The sequence below is a fragment of the Aulonocara stuartgranti genome (genome assembly GCF_965226115.1).
Source record: "Aulonocara stuartgranti genome assembly, chromosome: 17".
In the NCBI taxonomy this organism is placed as follows: Eukaryota; Metazoa; Chordata; class Actinopteri; order Cichliformes; family Cichlidae; genus Aulonocara; species Aulonocara stuartgranti.
Window position 1 is genome coordinate 31667705 of NC_138953.1, and position 19482 is coordinate 31687186.

A 19482-nucleotide genomic window follows, 5' to 3' on the forward strand; every position below is an offset into this window, starting at 1 on the left:
CTTTTAATCTTTTAATCTGGCTTTCAATGCTGAACCAACATTATTATGATATAGAAACAACACCAATACGGGGATATCAGATACACCGCATTTAGCTGTGCTGTCACTGTGTACAACAATCTGTGGGTTGATGGATGGGAGTATCAAATTTAACCTTTGATCAAGGAATTATATTGGCATAAATATAATTGAGTAATTTATCCAGTTTGTCTCACTGGCCAATGAACTTGCCCAACATCCTTTTTGTTTTTTCAATAAACTGGCTCAGGGTCATTGAAATACTAGTTACAGTGAAAGTGGTAAGGACATATTTAGTGGTCCTCTGCATTCACTAACTGAAAAATTCCATATTCAAAGGAAGAAAATGACATAATATCTTTGAAAGCATTCCCATTAAACACACAAAAACTTCACAGAAGTGCTTCTGCTTATATAAAAGCTTTTTCTCTCTTTGTGTGTGCTGGTCTCTGTGGAAGTAGTCTATCAAAGTAGGAGCACACTGATGGAAAGTGCCATACCTGCCCTAATCCCTTTCATAAGCTCACCAGAAGACAGGGAAGATAACAGACCAGCTGATGTGGCTATTTACTAAAAATAAATGACCAAAGCACAGAGCTGTTGTGGTCAATACATGTCTATAAATAACATGGAAAGGCCAATTATTATTTCCTCAGTCTTTCTTTCTTGTGTTTGTGTCTGTCTTGTGCGTGTATATAGCTTTCTTCATTTACTTAGAGTATAATGCATTTTGATATTCATCAAGTGGCACCAAATACAAAGAAATGCATGCTTAGATTTACAGACTCCTGTCAAATAAGGTAACACAGCCTCAATGGACTGGACTACTATTATCTTGTTACCTCACATGAGCTCATTCTGATCACAAGGGGAAAAAAAAAAAAAAAAGTCTTATTTTTTTTAATTTTAAGAATCAACAGCTGAAATTCACAGTCAGGACTGCAGCCATGTTTTGCCCTTTATTCTACCTGGGTCAGTAAAGGCTGTGATAATCCTCTGTCCAGCTGTTTCCAGATCTGTAGGTGATGGGACCTACATTCCTTGCTCACATTACATGCTGGACTGACATGATTGTGATCTCCTTTCATTTTACCTCTTCATTATAGAAAAGGAATGTTACCATGTCTTGTGAGACCTACAACAAAAGATTTACCAGTGGTTTTGTACGAAAGGCAAAGATTGGAGGAGACATCCATTGTGACAAGATGTGAAGGTTAAAACAAACAACAAACATAGCAACGAGTCCAAATAACAAAATACGTATATATCAACCTTTTATTGGAGTGTACATTGTAAGAGTCATTATTCGTCCAGCCTTTTTGGTAAGACTTGGCATTCACAACGTCTTATTAACCGAGTTACCTACAGAAGCTAACATCAGCAAAACATGGCTAGTTTTTCTCCCAAGAAGTATCTTAGTATTTGACAAAAAAAAGAAAAAAAAAAAAAAAAAAAAAAGAGGTCAGTTAGAAAATCAAGCAAGTGGCAATTTGTCTCTCAAAGACATAATTTGAAGGAAATATTTGTTTTCTTAAACAGCAAACAGAAGGAAAGGAATTATAGTTTGAAAAGCTTTAAATGTTTTCAATCACAGTATTTTTCAAGAAACTTCACGCACTGCGAGTGTTGTATTGGCCTTTTTTTTTTTTTTTAAATTATCCAGAAACGTATTAGCAAAATTACCCAGACTGGAATGCTAATATGCTTTTTAAAGGTTTAATTACTAAACATGACAACTTATGACACAGCAACAGGTTTTAGATTTTTTCCCCCTTTCTTGGCGAGCGGTACTCCTCACCCTTACTTAGTTCGGTTCACGGTTTTCTCTGCCACGTTTATTGTTCTGGCATAAGCAGCTAGCATATGGTTAGCTAAACCATACCAATCAGTCTTCATGATGCTTCACTGATTATGTACAGGTTGGAAGTCAGGTTACTTCTATTTTTGAGGCCAAGGGTTTAATGTGTGCTATAAACATATGCTAATGGTTAATGTTTGCCAACAATAACAGAAAATATATTACTTTATGATAAATGTTAACATTTTCCATTTATGGCTGCTGTTAGAGCTAATTTTATAATACAGGGTTTACCAATACCTGTCATTTGTCACCATTGCTCACTAGTAGAAGTGACTTGCCTTCTTTATTTTCCATTATCTGTCATAATTTTGTTTAGCTTCTAAAGCCATTTTCTGCCAATGCAAAAAAAACAAACAAAAAAAACCTTGAAATTTTGAGATATATTTAAATCAAAATTTTGACAGACCCAACTTGAAATTTTAACTTGATTTGTAATTAAGATCTAAATTTGTAGGAAATAAGCAAGCTATTCCACACATTCAGGAAAAGATGGTTTGTGCTGACGGATAATTTTAACCATATCTTGCAGAACCTTTCAGACAGAAAGCACTAAAGGAAAACTTATCAACTGCTGTTTAGCAAAAGTTGTTATACAATATCACTTTACAGACAAACAGGTTAGAAGGAATTTGCACAACTGTGGAAATTACAGTTCTCTAACAATTAAGCAGATTTTTAACTAGTTGTGACTTAAGTATTTTGTCCTATTTAACATTAAATAAAAAATGTTAAACTTGCTGATAACCGTTTTCCTTTTTTTAGTTCAGATCAAATGACAGCTTGAATCTTTAGTCTTTGTAGAGAACTGTTAACCACAGAGTTCTTTATGGAAGTAATTCCTATGTTACACCTCATGATTTACAGTTAGCTAAAATAATGATACTTGTTAGAAGAATGCCATGAATGCATTTCTTCCTATAGCAGGAAGTACATGATGTTAGCCCTGGTGTTTCTGCACAGTAACTTTGCATATGGACCCATGATAAGCATCAGGTATGAAAACTAAAATGTCTTTATTCCACAAGTTTTACATGATGAATGACCTGATTTCAACAAACAGGCATTTATTAATACTCTGCTTGCTATTGTAAAAAAACAGAACACAGATTCAGCTGAATCTTTAGTGTTGTTGGAAAAAAGAAAAAGAAAAAAAAAAAAAAAAACACACCCCAAAACCCTAAAAATCACAACAGATAGCCTGCCATAACACTGTGGGCTACCTCCATTCATGTACTCTATGTAGTGTTGTGTGTTTAAAAACAAATGAAATAAAAAAAGCTTCATGTTCAGGTGTATTTCTGTCTCATTACCTAAAGCGTATGTAATTTCCATAATGAAGCAGACCTGAAAAATGTCCTGTATTCATGCAGCGAGTCTCCTCTTTTTAATCTGTGCAAAAATATAACAAGACTCAAACTCTGGAGAAAATTTACAGTCCACAACAAATGAAGCTAAATATTCCAAAAATCCTCTTTGTTTTAAGAAAATATGAGTGCTAAACTAGGATCATTTGAATACGTAAAAATAAACTACAGAGCAGTAGGGTATGAAAATAGTTAATTCTTTTCCCTCCTAATGAACAACGATGATACGACTAATCAAAAGATCTGTGGCGACCTGTTTTGTAAGTTACCACCCCAAAACTACATTTAACTCTGAAATTTGAAAGACAAATTGATATAAAATTGCACGTTAAACTGACGACTGGGAACGTGTGCAATGGGAGGCAGCAGATATGAAAGATGCCTGAGTGACAGATGAGGGAGTGATGTGGGGGGGCAAGGGACACTTAAAATGAGAGATGAGACATATTGCTATCAAGAGACAGATCCAGCCAATAAGGCGTAAAGGGAGAAGATGAAGGGCCGACGACCGAAGATGACAATGACAAACATTTACAGATTAAATGAGGTATTGCACAGATTAATAAAAAGGCATGAAGGCAACAAAAAATATACAGCAAATCAATAGAACATTTACATTAATAATTTTGAAATTAACGATTTCTTTTTCCAAATACAATTTTAGTGTTGTGATCATTTGGTTGGGGAATTGAGGAATGGGGGGTTTGGGAAGGGGAGAAAAAGAAAAAAAAACAAACAAACAAACACTAGTCATCCCACTCATCCTCCTCCTCAAAGTCTTCATCATCTTCATCATCATCATCCTCATCTGTAGAAAGAAAAATCATGTTATCTAGGCTGAAAGAGATGAAAAGTGCTTAATGCAGGCAATAAAACAGCAATATTTACACAGAGGCTATGTATGATGAATTATACTGTTGTTCAAAATTCTCTGAGGGTGACTTTCATGTTTTGTTTTGTTTTTAAATGAGAAAGTGAAAAACAAAAAATCATGAGGATGTTCGACTGATGAGGAAGTTGTTCCACAATTTGGTTGTACGTGTACAATGACAATAAAGGGCTACTCTATTCCATTGTATTCTTTAAATGTCATCAGATTTAGAGTAAATGACGTTCAAATGACTGCAGTTGGTGTAAACTTGGTGGTGCTGACAAGCCTCTTCAGGGAAAACGCTCCGAGATCGACGACAAGCTTTTTTTCCCCTTGTTGTATTTCAGTTTATAAAACTGTTCGATGACTGCGTAGCACAAGAATAGCTTAAGAAAGTTTCATTACTTTGCATTGACTTCATGTGAAACCGTTTTCGATATATGGAGCTGAATTTGTGTGAATGCCAACTAAAAGTGGAAAAACACTAAGAGACTCAAGGCTGCCCTACCTTGTTCCATGTAAAACAGCCAATGAAATTAACTGATAAAGATCACTTCCATTCCTTTTTTGCAGGGTGATTTACATCAGTACTTATTATAGGCTGCTAACAGTGTGTCAGGTAAGCTTGAATTTAAATGCTTTACTAATAAAATCATGTTCAATACGGGTGGAAAACTTGACCTCTGACCTTCAGGTCAAGGCCACTGAGATAGAAACTCATCTGAGATTTTTAGTAGATGCATCTAAGGTATCAGTTTGAAAATCCTACACTGCCTCATAGTCAGTCAGACAGGTTTTTTTCAGTCATCGCATTCACAAATGCCGGGGTCATACCCCATCGGCCTTTTCTGGCTGAGAGGTAAAAATTGGTAGTCAACAGGAAACAAAGATAGTCCTAGTTTTAACTACAGATATATGTTGTAGCGATAGCTGAGTAGGTGATAAAGACTGATATATTTGAAAGTACCTGAAGAGTGAATAGCCCTTTTCCTTTTCTCCATCACCTCCATGAGGGCCCCAACAATGCCTGATGATGGGGCTGGTGAGGCAGGTGCTGAGTCATTATTATCGTCCCTCTGTAAAGACAATACATAAAACGTGGTGGTTAAAGCACGCAAAGAAAGCACAGCGGATGGAGAGATGCCGTGTGGGATGGATGAATACTCACAGTTTTAAGTTGGATTCCTTGTCGGATTTGGTCCAGAAGCGCGTCTCTGCCCACGTTGGATGCTGGCCTCTCTTTCTGCTCCACCTTTTTAAGCTGGGTTCCTTCTCTGATCTGACTCAGCAGCGCAGACTTGTTTCCAGATGTCGGCAGGCTGCTGTCCCCTCCGTTAGCTTCTGTGGCGAGTGGAGGAGCTGGGGGTGGAGGGCCAGGAGGAGGTGGCGGGGGAGGAGGAGGAGGTGGTGCGCCAGCGCCGGATGAGGGGGGAGGCGGGGGTGGTGGGGGAGGTGCAACGGGAAGGGATGCGTGGACCGGTGGAGGGGGTGGCGGGAGTGGGCCGCGGCTGGGAGGAGGCGGCGGTGGAGCAGATATGCCTGGCCGTGATGGAGGGGGAGGCGGGGGTGCAGAGACGGGAGCTCTGGAGGGGGGAGGAGGTGGAGGTGCACCTCGTCCCCGTGCGGGAGGTGGTGGTGGGGGAGGGGCGGAGCCGTGATGTGGGGGTGGGGGAGGAGGGCCGCCTCTGGATGGAGGTGGAGGTGGAGGTGCTGAAGAAAAGGAGGAGAAGAAAAAGGTTAAAGCAGAAACTTGTGATTGAACCATTTGTAGTTCACACTGTATCCCCTACAGGTTATTTTTCCTTTTTATTCTCTACATATAATTTTAATGAAGGGCAGAGGAAAATCTGGACAATTCCTAAAGATTTTAAGGAATCTCAGTCAAGAAGTGCTCGTCAGGTCCTCTTGCGCAAAGCCATGCAATTACAGAGTTGAGTGAAGGAGCAGCCTTCTTGCAAATAACTGGTGGGGTTTTTTTGTTCACAAAATCTGTATTGAGAAAAAAAAATGTCCACAAACTTTCAAAGAAAGATGTTAATACTCCCAAATTGGACTTCGTATCCCCATTCCAAGTATGTGAACACCATTTAAAAACATGCTTTCCAAAGCTCAAAAAGCTAGTTTGGCTCTGCTTCACTGACGACTAAAGCCTGGTTAAACAAACGTAAATTCACGTGCAAAGTGTTTAAAACATGACGGGCCAAACATTTACAAGTGTGGCTGAAGTTCATGTGAGAGGTTAGATAGAAACAAAGTATTTAAAGTAGTGTCATTGCAGGACAATGTTTCCGTGAAACAAAGGAAACCTGTCTAACGTGACAAACAGCTGGTATGTCTCCAGAGAGTCGACAGCACATCCAACTCGAGAACAATCAGGTGCAAAACAGCAAAGATCTTACTAAAAAGACTGAAGACCTGAAACAGCTCGGATTCATAGTTTGACTCTACATGCACAGTCACAGCAGGTCATGCATAGAAACCTACCACTCCACCTGGGCGGACCTGGGGATAAAACCACCACACTAGTTAGATTGTCAATTAAAGACAATCAACCCATTAAACACATTTTCAGAGGGTGAGTGTCCTGCACAAACACGCACATACATCAAATTTAACAGTATAGTTAAATTCCTATTTCTTATATCAAGATATGAAAACCCGGGCTACATATTCGTTTCTGTGGCCGTACCTTGTTTCCGCAGCTCATCTTTGACAGCATCTACACCTCCGTTCTTCTCGATGAAATCATAGATGACCTTAGAGGTCTCTTTATCCTTTAGCTGAGCCTCAGAAATGCCACACATATCAAACAGGTTTTTCAGCTCTGGGTCCAAGTTATTCAGCTGAAGAATAAACAGAGATTTAAACATGACATTTAGCCTCTGCACCTACACTTTAGGTTCAGGTTATCCCACAGATAATCAGATTATGTGCAGCTGCAAATGTACAAACAGGAATTTCAGACAAACATCAACTAGAAAAATACCTTTATCGTTCACGGAAATAAGATTATAAGGAAATATTTTCAAGAAAATATCAAAGAATATTTTGAAGTTTTAGGAGATGCACTCTGAGCCAAATCAAAAGCTGAATGTGAGGAGTAACTTTCTGTCAATGTCATGTTGTTTTGGGGAGACATTTCTAAATAAAAAGCTGAAATAAGAGTGGGCTCGAGAAAAGGCCAGAATATCAGCCGTTATGGTGCCACCTGGTGGTTTCAGTTCTGAGCTACCAAAGGTCTGTGTAGGACTTGTTACAGGAGTGGACTCTGGAAGCAGAAAATGCTCTGTTGCAAGTCGAGATCAAGTTGCAAGAGATGAAGACCTCAATATGACATTTAATCTGGCTTTCTAATAATATGACAGGTTTGACAAATTGTTTCAAGCAGACTATTAAAAAAAAAAAAAAAAAAAAAAAAAAGACCTTCTGTTTAAGGGGAAGTTCTTTACTTTGACTTTACTAAAAGTACCTGAAGAACAGATTATAAAATATATCCCTTACCCTTTTATGAATCCTCCAATTTGTGCCTAGGTTTTAAAAGCCTGAGGATTTAAGAGGTGAGCAGGTTTTGTTTGACTGACGTCACTCATTTAAAAAAAAAAAAAAAAAAAATCTCCTTGAAAGCATTAACTTATGAAACCAAAATCATCTGAAATTCATTTTTTCATTTACAGGGAGACCAAGTCTCTTTGACCTGTATAATCTCAGAGCTATCATCCAGAGTCCAACAGAGTTACTGATGAAGCTTTTTGGGAACGAGTCCATGGATTATGCAGATGTGGGTTGATTCCCTACATCACCAAAAAAAATGAATAAATAAAAAAAATCTCCTTGTGTAACACTCCGGATGGCTCAGCCACACAGCTCAGATTAATATTTGGGAGCCAGTATTAAAATTTAAACTATCTGTCAAGAAGAGGGATGCCTACTTGACATATGGATGAGCTACACACAAATGTCTAGAGGTCACATAGCTGACATGTGCAGACACGCACAACAAACATGTACATATTAGTGTTAGGTTCTGTGGATGCTGCTTACATCAAAGCCTGTGTTTGGATCCCATCCTACATGTCCAATGTGCCTGTGAGAAAAGGAGAAGAGAGAGCATGTGAGACATGATGTGTTCAGGAAGGGGGCAGAATACATAGACAGTACATGATGTTTCCTATATTCAAATAAAAAGCAGACAAAGATCCATTAGCTATTAACTGCAAAGCCAATCTGTGTTTGTCAGGTAAAAGCAAAGATATGTGTTTATTTATTCTGTAGGATGGCACTAAATGGATTAGTGCTGCCACCCCCTCACCTCTTCTTCAGATGCAGAAGTTCATCAGTGCAAATGTGTCAAACTTTTATATCAAATTTTAAGACATCTGAAACTCATAGCATAGCTTTAAATGCTACTTTTGACTTTCTCAGAGGACTACCTTCAACGTTAGCGCTGCTTAAAATTCATTTAATTATTCCTGCTGTGTCTTAAAAACCACATTATAAAATACAACATGTGTAATTTCTCCAAGTGCTGCATAATTAACTAAATGTATTATTTATAAGGGTAAATGGGTGATTGACTAATGGCTATTAAAATTTTGGAAATGGAGTAATAGTGCAGCAGTTCATGCTGGCTGTGACGTGGGATTATTAGGCTTTGTAAAGAGCAAATTGTCAAAGCGGGAACCAGGATTACAGCTGACTTTTTAAGCTTTTTGTGCTGCTGTAGCGCCACCTAGTGCTGTCAAACTCTGCAGCGCTGCTCTGATTTAATTTATGCATGACAGTCCAATTTGTTGCACTTATGTGAACTCCAGGCATTTGTGTAGGAAAAGTATGGCATTCAATTTATATGAAATTCATGGTAAGTGGTAAAAACAGGACCTACAAAAAAATACAATACTGGAAAAAAGCACAAAGTCCAGGGAAAACAGTTTACCAAGGAGACCAAAGGTCAGCGTTTACCTCTGACCTTAAACAAACAACCCTGGGCTCACTCACTGGAAGTTGCTCGGTGTGCCAATGTCTGCCTTTGTCAACCTCTTCTTCTTCCCCCCTTTGACTTTTTTCTCCCTCTTAGGAAAGGAAGAGTGCACAATGTTGTTCATCTGAGAATTGTTGTGATAACGCTGAACGCTGTTGATCTCTGGGTTTTTGATATCGACAGTCGCCATGGGCAATGCGGGTCCTGGAAAATGAAGAAGACAGTACTAAAGTTACAGCTCATATAAAACAACAAAGGATTTTCCTCCTACATCTAAAGAAGTGTCTTTAAACGCCTAATGCACGAACTGTCTTCAGATTAAAATGCCATAAAAGTGTTTAACAAGCCATAAAACATGACCTGTGACCCTGGCTCTATATAGAAATAGAGTTTGTGCTTTTACTTTATGTGCTTAAATCATCCTTTAATGACTATTACAGACTGTGTGGAGATCTGCACATGTTATTTAAATCTGTTGGTGAGAAAACAATGTCAGAATATTCAGTATATGATAAATAATAGCATTTTTCATACTTCCCTGGGGTATTTAAACTAAATAATCACATTAGTTAAGACAGAGAGATGAAGCTAAACATCATTAAGACTAAAGACTTTGTACATTTTTGTCTAAAACGTGTTCAAAACCTTGTTCTCTTCAGTTTTGGTCCTCATCAATTGTCTAGACAATGGGTCTCAAACACAAGGCCCGGGGGCCAGAATAGGCCTGGGGAAGACCCCAATCTGGCCCACTGGATGACTTTGGAAAATGTGAAGGAGCACATAAATTCTAGACTTTTAACTGTATTTTCACAAGTGTTACACCTTTTCCTGCTAATAAAGACATCCCTAATAGCAATTCATACAACACTGAAATAATTAAAAAACTGAGACATACTGTTCTTTTTTAATACAGTAAGACATCTCATTGATTAAATGTGTGGCTAATTCTCTGTACACTCACAGAAATAGGAGTTTCACTGCTTCCGCCAACATAAGATTAAAGTAGCCTGTGTTTGACCTGTGAGGTAAAATGAGTTTGACATCCTTGGTCTAGACAGTTAATAGATTTGCTCTTATTATGGATTACATAACCAGGGAGGTCCAAGAGGAGAAGGCATACACAGAACAGAGAGCAGACTTTATTTGACCACAAACAACGAAAAATGTCTGTTTACATACTAAAGTAATGAACAAGTTCATTTGTTTTTTGTTTTCCAGCTATTAAAATGAAGGAGAATGGACACAGGCAATGCAAGATTACCAATATAGTCAATAAGTCACATGGTAATTTTATCTGCAAACCAGCAGTCACACAACAAGCAAGCACTACTACTGTCTCAACCACAGTGGTTCTCAGAATGGGGATTTGGGAACCCAAAGCTAAGGCGTGTAAAAACATTTACCGATTAATGCTAATATTGTGCTGTGTAACTGAAAGCTGCAAAAAACTGTTTCCATTACTCTCCCAGGTTAAAGTAGGGACAACATACTTTCTCTGATTTGATGACACATGTCATCAAATCACTCACTGCTCTTAGGCTGCAATAAAACACACTTGCTGCTGTGTAGCCTGGACTGTTAATAGCTAACCTTTTCAGGGGTTCCTTAGACATCGCCTCTCCTTTAAAGGATCCTCAACCAAAGAAACCTACAATCACTGTTCCTAGCCCAGCAGTGAGCATCTCTGATCCCATCGTGCGAAACAACTCCAGCCTTTACAATAGAATTGTACAACTTTCAATTGGCACCTCAAATGAAAGACATACCTCCGACACGCTTGCTACAAGGACTGTTGGGCGTTTTGCTGGGTGAAGGCGATGCAGACCGACTGCGTCGCCTTCTCAGGTTATCCCAAATACACCTGCTGCTTCTTGCATTGCAGGTGGTCACACTGATGTCTACAAGCACTTTGTCCACCAAGTTGCAAGCTCGGTCTTCAGAGCAGATGGAAAGTCGAGCAGTGGGGTCAGAAAGAGATGGGTACAGTTCATCCTGGGGGAGAACCAGGCAATGTAAGGAAGACAGGCAGCTACCTGGGCTCAGCCCTCCACCTCCCATAGTTGCTCCTCTTCCAGAAGCTTCACAATTAAGTTCCTCAGAAGGAGCAGAAAGAAAGGTGGTGCAGAACATCATCGTAGTTGTTGGTTTGGCATGAAAGATAAGGCGGGAACGAGGTCGGATTTAAAGGCAGCAAAAAGATCTCAGGTCTTCTTTCTCAATTTAGAAAAGAAAAAAAAAAGAGGTGCAGAAATGTCTGGTGAACAATACGTCTGAGCTATCAATCAAAGACTATCCACTTGTTGCGTTGTGTCAGATGTGAATCCAGTTCAGAAGGATGTTTCTGCTTCCAAAACGATACAAGAAGATGTGATGGATCCGAGTCTTCATTTACTGAATAGATTTCCTGCATCTGATGATGATTATATGGTTCCTTCCTCAGCTGAAAAAGCTAACATCCAACAATGCATTTGGAAAGGGGGAAAGAGCCAAAACTTTGCCAGCCAGCGGCTAAAGCTTATTCATCCCCTTCGACTCCCTACTGTCAAGATTGTAATGCCCGGATTGGCTGGCTGTGATCATTTCACCACCAGTCTGTCCACTACCTCCTCCCTTTTCCTGCAAAACATATCTAATCCCAGCAAGTTATTCTGGATTTTGTGCCTCTGTTTTACGTAACCATTAAAACCCATCCATGTCATAATCCCACAATAATCTCTGGGGTTTCTAAAACATGATGAATCAGTGGAGAGAAAGAAAGAGGGAGAAGGGCAGGGCGATAGATAAAAACATGAGAGAGAAAACAGACTGATTAAATGAAGAGAGAGGGAGGGCAGATGAGGATAATTGATGAGCAGGCAAGTGCTCAACCAGGCAGCAGGAGTAGTGGAGAGGACAGCAAAAACCAGACTAGAGATGACAGTAACAGAGTGATGATGCAGTGATGGGAAAGGAGAGAAAGACAGTTAGGAATGGAGAGGAAATTCCAAAGGGATTTCCTTTGGAAATTGACTAACTTACTTATGCAAAAAGTACCTTTCCACAAAAAGAGACCATGCACGGCAAATCCAAGATAGAAATGGGATTTGGATAGGTGGATAGGTGGCTGCTTTACTGGGCACAGGTATATAGAACAAGTTGCCTTTAGAAACCAGTTTTTGAATTGTCATTTCCAACTCTGACCTTGAAAAAGCTGCATATGAATACCAACTCAAAGTCCAAAATATGAATCCTGAGCTGATTTACATGATGTTTATGTATACAATCAGAATACCATCATGCCCAATTCCATTAACCTACCCCCAATCTAAGCATCAGCCAAATACTTGTCTAAGTTAATACCTCTCTATGCTGGCACACAAACAAATATATGGGCCAAATCTTCCAGTCTAAAACTACTTCATCACTGCTGTCTCAAACTAGGCTGTGTGTCTTGTGACACATGTCCAGAACACAAGCGTCTGCACATCCACAAATGTATTCCATCTGTTTACTCAGACCATACTAAGCGGCAGAATGACGCTACACCGAGGGCATGACTCCACTACGGGGCAATGTCGTGTCATGTTATGGTTTTGCTCTACATTCCAACACCGACCAGGATTAAAAATACCAAATCAGACATTTCTTAGAAGTTCTCAAGCCGTCATTCAAAGAAAATATTTATGAAACTTCCTTGAATCGCCTCACAAAATGTTGATGTTTCTCGGGCGGTTTAAAGGTAATTTAAAAGGAGTAAGACAAATAATAGGAAACAGAGCATGTAGTTTCTTTGCTGTGTTTTTGATAACACCCTGCAATGTGTTGTGTACTGTTTATACAGTAAATCATTTATTATTCATTAAAAAACAAAACAAAAAACAAACAAAAACACCCCCAAATCAAAACAAATAGCAGACAACCATTGTTTATGAGAGAAAAAAAAGACATCCCAAAAAAACAAAACAGGCAACATCAAAAACCTTGAGATGATTCATGTCAAACACATCACTTCTTCTTGAGCTGCTCCTGGAGCTGTTTCACAACTAGTCTTTCCAGCTATAAGCAGCTTCTCTATTTACTTTGTATTTCACAAAGGGGAACAGCTCTATGCTGGCAAAATGTTCTCAGGATGCATACTGGCTGTTTTGACTGTATATTATTATCACTGTCATAATACAGCCACTCAATCTTAAAAGTAAGTATTAAGGATTACAAATGTGTTTCAAGGAACTTAGGGGTTTCGTAGAGGAGCTTTGGGTTTCTGGAATTTGTGCTTGTTGGGACTTTTGATAAAATTCTAGTGACATTTCAAGTTTTTAGTTTTCAGGTTTGTTTAGTTTTTTCCGTGCCATTTTCATTAAGTTAACTGTAGTCTTGCGCTTCTGTACATCCCCTTTTAGGAAGGTCATCTGTTTGGGTAACCAGTGCATGATAAAGGTTTATTGTTTTTGTGTGGGAAGTAAGCAACTCTCCCTCATTGTCACAAGTGTTTGAGAACTAACGTAGCAAAGTATGAATCCATAGTGTCACACATTCCTCTTCACCTCTTTTTATCACAACAGAATTGGTACCAAGTGAAATCTGGTTCCCAGCTATGAGCTGGGCTAATTAAAGACACTTAAACCAAACTAAAACCAGATATCGCCCAACTATGGTTAGAAGCCATAGATCAGGAAAGGGGGAAGCTTGTTGAAAGTTTTGCCCTATGACTTGTCAACTGGCAGGTCATTCCAGCTGATAGCTTAGACCTCAGTCACATAGGCCCAGAGACCAGTTGACAACCTTCCGGCAACCTCTGGTTGCTAGGGAAAAAACCCCAGTATATCCCCTGAGTGGTTGCTGTGTGACATCGGTCGCAAAGTGATCAGTTTTCACCTTGTGACTACTGGCAACTTCCAGTAGCCACTCATCAACTGGTAAGAGAATACACATTTTTCCCAAGCAACCACCAATTGCCAGAGGGTTGCCAATCAGTCTGTAGGCCTGACGTTTTCCTTGTCTGTTTCAGACCAAGTCACCTCTTTTTGCATTTCTTGTCAGCATGAATTTCAGTAAAATAGACAGATGCTATGCTTAAGTCTTTCTATGTGACATATCCCACAGCTTCTGTCTTAATAAACTATACAGGTGTATGTAGTTTGCATATGTAGTTAGCATTTTACATTTCATGTAGGCATTATCAGTTAAACTGCAATGTAGCTATGTAGTTTCCTCCACAGTATAAGAAGAAATGAACTATCGTTGAAACCATGAGCTACGCAGAAACCCTGCCAGTATGACACAGTGAGCAGAGTGTCACAAATGTTTGCCAACACCATCAGACACAAGTCTGACTCTGGCTTTACACTTCTTTTCTGATCATTTCAGAAAGAAACAGTGGAAAACATACCATTTGCAGGGTCGCGTCTCTTCTCTGTGAACACACAGACAAATTAAGTCATTACACTCCTGTGCTAAGTAGTGGGCTGTGTTAATGTGAAGCGGATGAGTGTGAGCGCGTCAGAGTACAGACGTTAAAAAGAGAAGAGAGCCGATTTGTAGGTTTCGGCGGGATTGTGCGTGTATTGCACTGAATGGAGGGTTATTCAGAAAAAAATAAATTGCCAAGCAGAGTTCAGTTAGTGTGTTTAGAAGGAGTAAATCACACATTCTTACACACACACACGCACACCAGCTAGAGTCCACACTTAAACTATCAACAACTCAAGAGGGCTTTACAAGAGATGTTGCATCTCATATTAACAATAATACATTTAGTTTCTAGAAGTTCAAAGGTTGTTAATTAACATGGGACACACACACACACACACACACACACACACACACACACACACACACACACACACTCTAATGGCTTGAGTTTTCCTGAGGTGGAAGATCAAAAAGAGGAAGCTTTGTTGATACGATTAAGCACCGAATGCAGCGGGCTGAGGGGGAAATATGAAAGAGAACGATCGATTCAAAGGTCAGGAAATGACCCACAGAACAAGCAGAGTGGAGACGGCTCGGTTTTAATCAAGCACAAGATAATCAAAGTTAAGAACTGAGTGCCAAGTCTGAGAAGGCATCTGGATGGCTGTGGATAAGAATCTCTTCAGTTTCATGTTCAGTATGAGAGTCTGTGTGGATGACTTTGTCTTTAGGTGGAGAGTTTTAGAGTTGTTGGTGCATGAAGAAATGAACTGAAGGAAAAACTGCCTGACCCTGTTTTGTTTTAATCTGGAGCTATTCAAGTGTTACTGTAAATACTGACACAATAGTTTAGGGGTGCAATATTTAAAAACTGGTTTCTCAAACCAATCTCCATGTTCAGTAAATTACAAGAAAGCACTGGAAATGCTCTACTCCTGAGAGATGAAGCAGGAATCATTGATTGGTTCTGCACATTTCATTCTGAAACTGCAGTGCCCCCCTTGGGACAGTCAGCATATTTCTTCCCCAAAAGCCTGGGTGCAGTATTATGATGCATTTGTTTTGGTTGAAAAGTCATGTGATGGTATTTGTGTCAAAAGAAACATTTGGAAGAACCATTTGGAAGTACGTGGGGAAAACCCCTAAAAGCTTTCAATTTCTGTTAACATGTTTGAAAGTTTTTTGGCAGCACCAACTTTATGAGGTTTCTGTTAAGATGACTCTGAAGATCTGTTTTTTTTTTTTAAATAAGACTACGTCACAGTAGGGCAGTATTCGGATCGTACTCTCACTGAACGTGTTACCAACAGCTCTGAAAACTTTATAAGATGAGGAGAAGAGCAGATGATAACAGCAGACAGACCCAGGCAAAAAAAGACAAAGGAAAAAATTAAAAACATAAGGAACAGCTAAATGTGGCCCCAAGGCACATCTTCCATTAATTGACTACCTCTGATTAAGATTGCTTATGTATTGAAATTTAGACCTTTTTTTGCCCAGTTCTGTCATCCAACAGTTTCAAAAATGACAAGTTTAGAAATGTATTTGATCTTGTGCTCCCACTTAATGATGAATGGTGATGATTTGGCTTGAAATATAATCAGACAAACCAGATTGTTGAGCATAAGACAAAACTTTGCTAATCATGTCATTTTTCTCTCCCCCCAGCAAGTTAGATCAGTAGTTAGGACCTAAGGTGAAGCAGTGATAGCAATAAGTGGGTACCGGTTTTCCTCAGTTTTCTCCCCATTAGCTCTCCCGCAGTGTTCCGGAAACGCTTGCACTCATCTTCATTGGAAAAGTTCAGACCCACTTGGCATGTCTGTGAACACACAAAACAGAAAAGAAATTAAAAAACTGTTATGAATAGAATTTTGGTACTTCTGTATATCTATGGATAGTCTCTGGCAGCAGTCCCCAACCTTTTTTGCGCCACGGACCGGTTTATGCCCCGACAATATTTTCACGGACCGGCCTTTAAGGTGTCTCGGAAAAATACAACAAAAACTAGTACCGGTACTGAAAAAAGGAAGATTTATTCATAACACACGTGAAAAGACCCAGGAAAACCGAGTTAGCGATAAAAACGATAACAAAATAACGCTGAAAAACCGATAAAAACCCTGAAAACCACACCTGAGCCTCAACTCTCGCAGCCGGTACAAATGACTCACGGACCGCTACCGGTCCGAGGCACAGGGGTTGGGGACCGCTGATCTATGGGTTTCCAAATACACTTCCATTATGCGTATACTGCAACTGAACAACAGTGCCGTAAAGCTTACGGTCAGCTCAAGTCTAATCCACCGTGCTAACAGTTTGTATTCTCTTTAAATAAAGATGTCTTGTGACATGAAAAGCTTTAGAAGTGACACAAAGCTCAAATTTCTAGTTCCGTAACTTTAATGGTGGTGCCTTTTGGTAAGCACACCTGGAAGTTTGGTCACACATGCTTTCCATGGCAGGTTTCCATCAGAATTTCTGGACTGAATGAAGATTATGATGAAGGAAATATGCTTTGTGGTAAACTTTAACTGATGTAGACATGCTTTCAGGAACATTTGAACAAAAAATAAGGAACCAAAACATAGGCTTATGGTTTTCAATGCCACATACTGGCTACAGAAAGTACAACTTGTACCTACTAATTCCATTAAAATGTGAGACTGCATGGGTGTAATGTTTACTCAGCAGTACACAAAAACAGAGCCACACACAGCTGAACAATCCCCCCCAAAAACAAACTAAAAACCAAAAACCCACATTAGTACATTACTGTGTTAAAGTCTTGAGCCACCCTCCTACTCTAGGTATCGCTAAAACCTTATCGATATTCTTTCTTGGTCACACACTGCAGAACAATCTAAATGCTGACTTTCTTTCAAGAGAATATTTTTCAGCAACACTAACAGTTAACACAAAAGAAATTTAAAGCAGGGGTCTAAATATTATCAACTAACCTGAGGTTGAGAAAGATAAGTAAAAAGACAAATGTAACTGCCGAGGGAAAAAACTTACATCTCCAGCAAATGTGATGAAGTATGGTTTGGGGACACTAATGCTAAAGTTGTTGTACAGCTCCTGTTCATACATCACCTTCCCATCCTGTGGAGAAACAGAAGCACGGCTGAATACACAATAAATAAACAACCAACTAATAAGGCAAGTAGAAAGTTGAAATTTATTATCACGATAACTCAATAAGAAGCCATCTTTTACACACAGAATTGCCCCTTGCTTCCCATATACCTACCCTGATGTCAAAGACCCTGATGAAGTAGGATCGTTGGGGGTTGTCTTTAACCAAACAGGCCACCCCGCAGCATTTCTTGTTCCAGCTGGAGCTCCTATCTGCTGTGAATACCTGGACCACACCTGAAGACAATGTCTGGAAAAAAGGACAGAGGGAGGAGGAGAGTGAGAATCGCAAATATCTGTGTTAATTTTCTATACAAAGCATGTTTTATACAGCCATGTGCCAGAGATTTACAAGCTGGATCCTAAAGGAATAAAGCAATATTAGAAATGAAATACAGATAGAGAACAGAAATACCCCACTTGCCTTAAAATAAGTAAAAAAAACAACAACAAAAAACCCTGATAGTTTCACTAGTTTTTAATGACATGTACAATATAGACTCGATGCATAATTACTCCAATTATGTATTATGAATATTGCATGCATTTCAGCATCTCCTTAATTTAAATATTCCAAAGAAATTCCAGCTATATTAACGCATAACCCATATACACGCCCAATAAAAGGCATAGAAAAAGGCAAAGAAGCAAACATTTGTTTAAGACAAAAAGGCATTATATTATGTGCAAACACACTAAAAACACACCTGTAGTGCACACAGAGACATGATCATAAGGCAGGGTTAGACACCTGCAGTTTTTACAGGTTGCTGCAGGGAGTTTCTAACACTGAGGGGGTCCACGTTCACAGCCATTAACACATACATGAAAGCAATACCATCACGACAGGAAATGCCTCATCTAAAGTGAGTTCCAGGATGTACTGGAGGTATTAAGACAACATACGGAGGAGCCCTTAGATTATTCTTTGTAATTTAGTGGGAATGAGAGGTTTTGTTAAAAAACAAACAAAAAAAACCCAAAACAGGGCAAGTAAATCACCCTTTTCTAATATACAAACATTTGTTGTGGGGATTTTTTGGGAGGGGGGTATTTTTCTGGCTTTTGTGGTTTTGTCCATATCTTCTTTCTTTTTTTTTTGGACAGATCCTCAAAAGTCAGTCACAGTACAAGATCAGTATCATCAGAAAAAAATCCTATTCTACATGTAATACTGAAACTGGTAACAACCACACCACAAGGCTCGTCTTTGCAGTACAGCAGACGTCATCATGATGATTCTTGGAATATCTGGATGGACACCTCATTAGCTTCCACTTCCTTCTACCATTGAACTGAAACTAAAAGTTTGATTTTGCAGTCAAAATGCAGATAAATTTTCTTCTGCATATGAAAAAAAAAGCCCACTGTGCTGGGTTTAACTGCTAAAATAAAACACAGGGTACCATTGAGCATTGTTTATTGCCCTCATAATGCCAATTCTGATATCTCTGCAAGAAAAATGCTTCCAGTCAGTGACTCCACACTCTTCCTACAAGCTGAGTTTAGCTAAACAAATGGCAGTCCTGGCCTTTCAGAGGAACTGCTGCGATACTGGGACAAACTGATCTCCTATTAGGATCTGATACTGATCCCATCCTGGTTTAAAAAAATAAAAAATAAAAAATAAAAAATACAGATATCTGACAATCTATTCAATTCAATTCTATATTGGTCTGTCTTTCTCATGTCACAGATCGGGAGCAGTGACTGGGCCAATAGCGGGAGAGAACTCAACATTACAATAAAGCATCAACTTAAGTGCAATTTGTGTTGGAGCCTCTCTTTCTTGCTTATTCACTCTCACTCTGGTCACTCTTAGACACTTTCAAAATCTGTTGGAAACCCCACTTTAGTATGA

General features: G+C 39.2%; 1 protein-coding gene across 5 annotated transcripts in view; it reads right to left on the reverse strand.

The window, feature by feature from the left end:
• Positions 1-1275: 1275 nt before the first annotated feature.
• LOC309692224 (actin nucleation-promoting factor WASL-like) overlaps positions 1276-19482 on the reverse strand; it is a 38232-nt gene continuing 20025 nt past the window's right edge. For 2 of the 5 annotated variants that reach the window (XM_082510531.1, XM_082510527.1), the window contains exons 2-12: positions 17737-17871; positions 17502-17588; positions 16209-16305; positions 14461-14484; positions 9110-9296; positions 8156-8198; positions 6804-6957; positions 6599-6616; positions 5283-5824; positions 5082-5190; positions 1276-4051 (exon numbers count right to left, since the gene is read on the reverse strand). In XM_082510531.1, the coding sequence (XP_082366657.1) occupies positions 3990-4051; positions 5082-5190; positions 5283-5824; positions 6599-6616; positions 6804-6957; positions 8156-8198; positions 9110-9296; positions 14461-14484; positions 16209-16305; positions 17502-17576 (1311 nt within the window). In that variant the 5' untranslated portion in view covers positions 17577-17588; positions 17737-17871 and the 3' untranslated portion in view covers positions 1276-3989. Of the gene's footprint in view, positions 4052-5081; positions 5191-5282; positions 5825-6598; positions 6617-6803; positions 6958-8155; positions 8199-9109; positions 9297-10858; positions 14412-14460; positions 14485-16208; positions 16306-17501; positions 17589-17736; positions 17872-19482 lie in introns of those variants that run through there. The other 3 variants (XM_082510528.1, XM_082510529.1, XM_082510530.1) reach the window with 3 other exon arrangements.